Source organism: Cherax quadricarinatus, chromosome 47 (assembly GCF_038502225.1).
Source record: "Cherax quadricarinatus isolate ZL_2023a chromosome 47, ASM3850222v1, whole genome shotgun sequence".
Lineage (NCBI taxonomy): Eukaryota > Metazoa > Arthropoda > Malacostraca > Decapoda > Parastacidae > Cherax > Cherax quadricarinatus.
The window spans coordinates 1,687,277-1,694,126 of record NC_091338.1 but is presented as its reverse complement, the minus strand read 5'-3'; the positions used below and the strand labels follow the sequence as shown (position 1 = coordinate 1,694,126).

Sequence of the window (6,850 nt, the reverse complement as noted above, 5' to 3'; positions counted from 1 at the left end):
AGTAGTAAATTCATAGAATCATACAGTCTGATCTAATTCCTTGGATCAAAAGCTTTTCATCAGCATCAAGACAACATTTTATTAAATGGGATGATGAATGGTAGCTCTAGGCCTTTCGTGTTACAATCAACACATCTTCAGGAGCTTGCAGTGTTGCAAAAATGTGTAGAAAGTCCAGGCAGATTCGTTCATGGGAATGGATCTAGGTTAGAACCGTTTCCCTAAAACGAATCTACCTTGATTTCATACTAATTTCTGCAACACTTCAAGCTCCTGAAGATGTTGATTGTAAGTCGACTGGTGTGGGTCGCATCCTGGGGCAAAACTGACCTAATTTGCCCGAAATGCTCAGCATAACAAGCAGGTTTCTATATAGTAGTATTTCATTGATGTCAGGTAGGCCTATATCGTACATGTACTTGTAGTAAATAAAGATATATGATTATAGTATACACAAATATACTTACGTAAATTATCATATAACTGTATTTGTGTATACCTGAGCAATCATTCAACTCCACCTATGGTTATTTTGCAGCTTTTACCAGTAGTATATATATATATTCACCTTTCAGTGTATATATGTTTGTGTATATACAAGAGGGTTAGTGGTGGGTTGTGGTGAGGTGTGGCATCTGGTAGAGGAAGGCAGCTGCCACCGCTGCTACACAAGTATCTCCAGCGAGATCACAGTGGCCAGCTGCAGTCTCTTCCTGGCTGTGGCAGTGAGAGGTTACGCGCGCCGCCCCGCCGCTCAGGTCTTGTTGCCACCCCTTTCCTACCACTTCTACTAACTACCACCACACCCACACTACTAATACTTAACCCTCCTTCCCCTCGGGACATGCCTACCACCCTCTACACGCTTAGCGATTGTTTGCTGCACACCAAACATCACTTGTTAAGCCAATGACAGCCACTGTTCCGAGGACGACCTCTTAAGTGATAGCTGCTGGACTTTATTGGCGTTGCTAAGTGCTCCTTTACTACCTCTTAATATTGACGCTATCAGTTCTTCCTCTACAACTAACAACGAATCCAAACGAATCCGCACGAATCCGCTTGTCAGTGTTAACCGTAGGATAAGGATCTAGCTGTGAAGTGTTACTAGTGAATAAATATATGTAATTTGGTTAAGAAAATACGGTTCATATATAAGTATCCTTTAACAGTGAAACGTGACAGGAAGGATCAGGTGTGTGTCTTGGGGCAGAGTTTAGCCATCCTGCGGTGATCCAAGCAGGATTTACCACCCATTTTAGTCTAGCCGTCACTGTTATCATTGGCAACTGGCCTAAGTCGCAGGCTAACAGTGAGTGGAAACAGAAAAGCTAAAGTTCAACAGGGGTTCTCGGCCTGTACAAAGCTAAAGCCGCTGGGTTTTGTTTTCGGCCGACGATGGAGTGTGGAGCTGTATTTCGTCTGCTAGGACGAGGCCGGGCCAGAGGACCTCTGTGTTCCCTTGTGCTGACGCCGGTGATATCCAGGACCTCCAACACCTTAACTCAGGTGAGCTGCCCTCTTTACAACTCCTGCTGAGAGGCTCTTCTTCTGAGGAACCGGATCAGTGCCTTGGTTTCTTGAATCGAGCCTGGATGACTTCCATTCCCTCAGGCGTTGTATGACCCCTCACGGGTTTAGCGCTCCCTCTACACACCACCTACACGTGTCACTGGACACTAGGTACACATGAGTGAGCATTATTATTATAATCATGGGGAGCGCTAAACCCATAGGATTATATAGCGCATGTGGGGGGGGGGCATTCAGGCTCAATTCAGGGAACTGGAGCAAATCCAATTCCCTAGATCAAGAGCCCCTCACCAGCATCAAGGAACCTCCCTTGAGGGGATGAGTGAGCAGTATAAATAGATCAAGCTCTCAGGCGTGATGAAGCTCTACACAACGAAGCTGTATGATCCTTATGGGTTTAGCGCTTAGTTATGATAATAATAATAATAATAATAATAATAATAATAATAATAATAATAATAATAATAATAATCTACACAGCGAAACCCCTCAAGGAAGGTTCCTTGATGTTGGTGAGGGGCTCTTGATTTAGGGAATTGGATCTGTGCTCCAGTTCCCCGAATTAAGCCTGAATGCCTTCCACATCCCCCCAGGCGCTGTATAATCCTCCGGGTTTAGCGCTTCCCCCTTGATTATAATAAATAATAATACACAGCGAAAGCTTGATCTGCATATATGTCACCTTGAAGCCAGTTAAGGGCTCTTGATCCTAGGAACTGAGAATATTTCCCATCCTCGGCTCTGACATGATTGCTTCCCATTTCCCTGGCGCTGTTTATCCATACAGGTTTAGCGCGTCTCTGATTATAATGAAAATAATTTGCAAATATGTACTTTACACCATGTGTGGAACTGGTATATGTTAGGTAAGTTTTGTCATGAAACAGGACAAGTGTTTCCTGACGCAGGTCTCAGTCATATGATGACCCACAGCTGGAGCTTTTGGTCATGTGACCGAGGCCTTCCGCTGGCTTATCGGTCCACCCCTTTCAAAATTATGGTTATGATTATGTTTGTGCAATAGTAATATGAGTTGAAAAAAAAAGATGACATAGTGTGTGCATGACGTTCAAGGGAAGCGCTAAACCCGTAAGTCATACAGCTCTTGGGGGATGGGATGGGAGCCAGTCAGGAAGGGAAGGACCAGCTTCAACTCCTTGGATCAAGAGCGATTCACATAAATCAAGGAACCCTCCCGTTAGGTACATAGATAAGCTTAATTTTGGAAAACTAGAAATGGTTCTGTGGGTATTGGTATAAATTTGTACAATGGTTCTTAGGACTCGTAAATGGTCTAGTAACATGTTACTGACACAATTAGAACTGGTATAGGGAGGTACTGGTTTGGCAATAGAGTTGTAGATGAGTGGAAGAAACTCCCAGGTAGCGTCACTGAGGCGAAAACTTTCGGTAGTTTTAAAAATAAGTTGGGCGGGTGTACCAGTGGGTGTGAATTAGGACTGCCTAACATGGGCCAAAAGGCCTACTGCAACATTCCTTCATTCATATGTTCTTATTACAGATTTAAAATATGGATAACCCAATACAGTAAGTGAGACTTATTTCATTTATGTTCTTCACATAGACATATGCCTAAGTTCAACTATGTCGATACTAAATGTAGCTAACACAAGGAATGAAGAAAAAGCAGGTTCAGAGCAGCCTTTCATTGCAGTTACGTTTCGAGCTGTGTACAACTTTGTCACGCCAGTGAGAAGTTCCACATATATCGAAATGCCACAGTAAAAGCTTGGTGTACACCTTTCTTTTTTTTTCGTTACTGTCAGCAGAACACCTTTGTATTCAACCCAAAGAACCAAAAAAAAAAAAACTCCAAGAATGTCTTCCGCTTGACGAGGCTACTGTGTACTATAACATCTGGGGATATTTTCTTGTGTATTCTGCGCACGTGTGTACGAAACATTTACATATACATTTGTTATATTTTTTGTATATGTAGGTGCGGGCTCGTGTGTATGTTTGTATTGCACAGTACTTGTTAGTTTTGTGTTCGTGTATGTTTGGTTGTGTTTATACTAATATATTTTTATATGTACGTACTCAGCTACAGTAGTTGTACTTGTCTAAATGTATATATATATATATATATATATATATATATATATATATATATATATATATATATATATATATATATATATATATATATATATATATATATATATATATATATATATATATATATATATATATATATATATATATATATATATATATATATATATATATATATATATATATATATATATATATATATATATATATATATATATATATATATATATATATATATATATATATATATATATATATATATATATATATATATAGATAGATAGATAGATAGATAGATAGATAGATAGACAGATAGATATTGGTCAGTTAGCAAGAACACATTTAAAATTAAGTCCTCTCAAAAATTTTCTCTTATACGTTTGAAGATATATGTTTTTCATTTATGTTAATGTAAAAAATAATTTTGTACCAGAGAACCTTAGAAAACTTACCTAACCTTATTATAACAAACATAATTTAATTTTGCCGAATCCAACTAAATATATTTTAGATAAATTTACAGTAATTTAATAATAAAAAAATACTTACAATGAAATATATATTTTTCGTTAGGTTCAGAATTACTTTTGCGAAATTATTACATACCCCGAAACTCTCTCCAGGTAAACACAAATTTTCGCTTGTCTTATTCGGCAAGAAGTGCGTTGCTATTTAAGCCAGAATCGCAAGTTTTTACCTATATGGCTCGACACACACACACACACACACACACACACACACACACACACACACACACACACACACACACACACACACACACATATATATATATATATAATCATTTACCAAACTGCGGCAGGCCAGGGTTCGACCCCACGACATATTGTCCCGCCTCAAGAGACAACACAACGTACATGTCACCTTATATACTCTGCCATCAACACTACAAAGATCACGCACCCAGCAGAGCTAGGTGTTTTTCGTGATCCGAGGACACTCGGATCCGAGGGCATTGGATATATATATATATATATATATATATATATATATATATATATATATATATATATATATATATATATATATATATATATATATATATATATATATATACATACATATATTTTTATTATCACACTGGCCGATTCCCACCAAGGCAGGGTGGCCCGAAAAAGAAAAACTTTCACCATCATTCACTCCATCACTGTCTTGCCAGAAGGGTGCTTTACACTACATTTTTTAAACTGCAACATTAACACCCCTCCAGAGTGCAGGCACTGTACTTCCCATCTCCAGAACTCAAGTCCGGCCTGCCGGTTTCCCTGAACCCCTTCATATATATATATATATATATATATATATATATATATATATATATATATATATATATATATATATATATATATATATATATATATATATATATATATATATATATATATATATATATATATATATATATATATATATATATATATATATATATATATATATATATATATATATATATATATATATATATATATATGTATATATACGTATATATACATATATATATATATATATATATATATATATATATATACAGGAGGGCCCCGCTTTACGGCGTTCCGCTTTACGGCGTTCCGCTAATACGGACATTTCAAATTATGACCAAAACTCACTATACGGCTCCCCCCACCTGACTTTCTAATACGGTCACCGTGCCCCACCCTGTTTGTTTACATTCTCCATGAGCTCAGTAAGCACTAAGTCTCTCCATTTTGTCTGGAAACTCCAAAATTTCAAATGTTTTTAAAAGTTATTTCATATTTTATATATACTCTGATAATTATACTTATGTATACCTGTACCTAAATAAACTTACACACATCAAGTCATTTAAATGTCGTATATTACGTTAATATACACATTTTCATTAATCCATCCATGATATTTTTTTCAAAATTATATAATAAACACGATGCATAACATATAAATAAGATAAATACACCCCACAGTAGAATAAATAAACATAAATGTGAGCTGTGTAGCAGACGACTTGCACAAGTGGTGATAATAACAATACTGAGTCTCATTAAATGTCGTATATTACGGTAATATACACATTTTCATTAATCCAGCCATGATATTTTTTTCAAAATTATATAATAAACACGATGCATAACATATAAATAAGATAAATACACCCCACAGTAGAATAAATAAACATAAATGTGAGCTGTGTAGCAGACGACTTGCACAAGTGGTGATAATAACAATACTGAGTCTCATTAAATGTCGTATATTACGGTAATATACACATTTTCATTAATCCAGCCATGATATTTTTTTCAAAATTATATAATAAACACTATACATAACATATAAATAAGATAAATACACCCCACAGTAGAATAAATAAACATAAATGTGATCTCTGGTAGCAGACGACTTCCACAAGTGACGCCATAATAACAATAGTCACGGAGTCTCATTAAATGTCGTATATTACGGTAATATACACATTTTCATTAATCCATCCATGATATTTTTTTCAAAATTATATAATAAACACGATGCATAACATATAAATAAGATAAATACACCCCACAGTAGAATAAATAAACATAAATGTGATCTGTGGTAGCAGAGACTTCCACAAGTGGTAATAATAACAATAGTCACGGAGTCTCATTGTTTTGTTTACTCTGTGCCTGGCCTGTCACCTCTCATGTATTCATTCTTTCTCTCTCTCATTTATTCGTTTTATCTCATTTACTTACTCCTGACCCTACATTAAGACTACAAATATTTTAAGGTAAGTAATGAGTGAACTGTATATACATTTTATCGCTCTGGGATGCTTAAATATCATAGAATAGTATGTGTGGGTGGGGTGGCCTGGTGAAATAGCCTGCCTATTACAATACATACCACACTTGATTTCTTACAATAAATACTACTTGTCTCACCCTAGATTAAGACTATAAATATTTTAAGGTAAGTAATGAGTGCACTATGTGTGTATTGTACCTTTTTATTGTTTTTTGATGCCTGGTTCTATTGCTAACTTAATATATGTTAGTGTAAACTTGTTATCTAGTGTTTGTATGCATTTATAAGTGGAAAAAAAGGGTGTTCCACTTTACGGCGATTTCCGCTTTACGGCGGTAGCCTGGAACCTAACCCGCCGTATAAGTGGGGCCCTACTGTATATATATATATATATATATATATATATATATATATATATATATATATATATATATATATATGTGTGTGTGTGTGTGTGTGTGGA

General features: G+C 35.8%; 1 protein-coding gene across 2 annotated transcripts in view; it reads left to right on the top strand.

The window, feature by feature from the left end:
• The first annotated feature begins 688 nt into the window (after positions 1-688).
• Positions 689-6,850, top strand: part of MCU (mitochondrial calcium uniporter) — a 498,142-nt gene continuing 491,980 nt past the window's right edge. Inside the window, exons 1-2 of one of the 2 annotated variants that reach the window (XM_053787857.2) lie at positions 689-758; positions 1,173-1,509. In XM_053787857.2, the coding sequence (XP_053643832.1) occupies positions 1,399-1,509 (111 nt within the window). In that variant the 5' untranslated portion in view covers positions 689-758; positions 1,173-1,398. Of the gene's footprint in view, positions 1,510-6,850 lie in introns of both variants that reach the window. The other variant, XM_053787856.2, reaches the window with a different exon arrangement.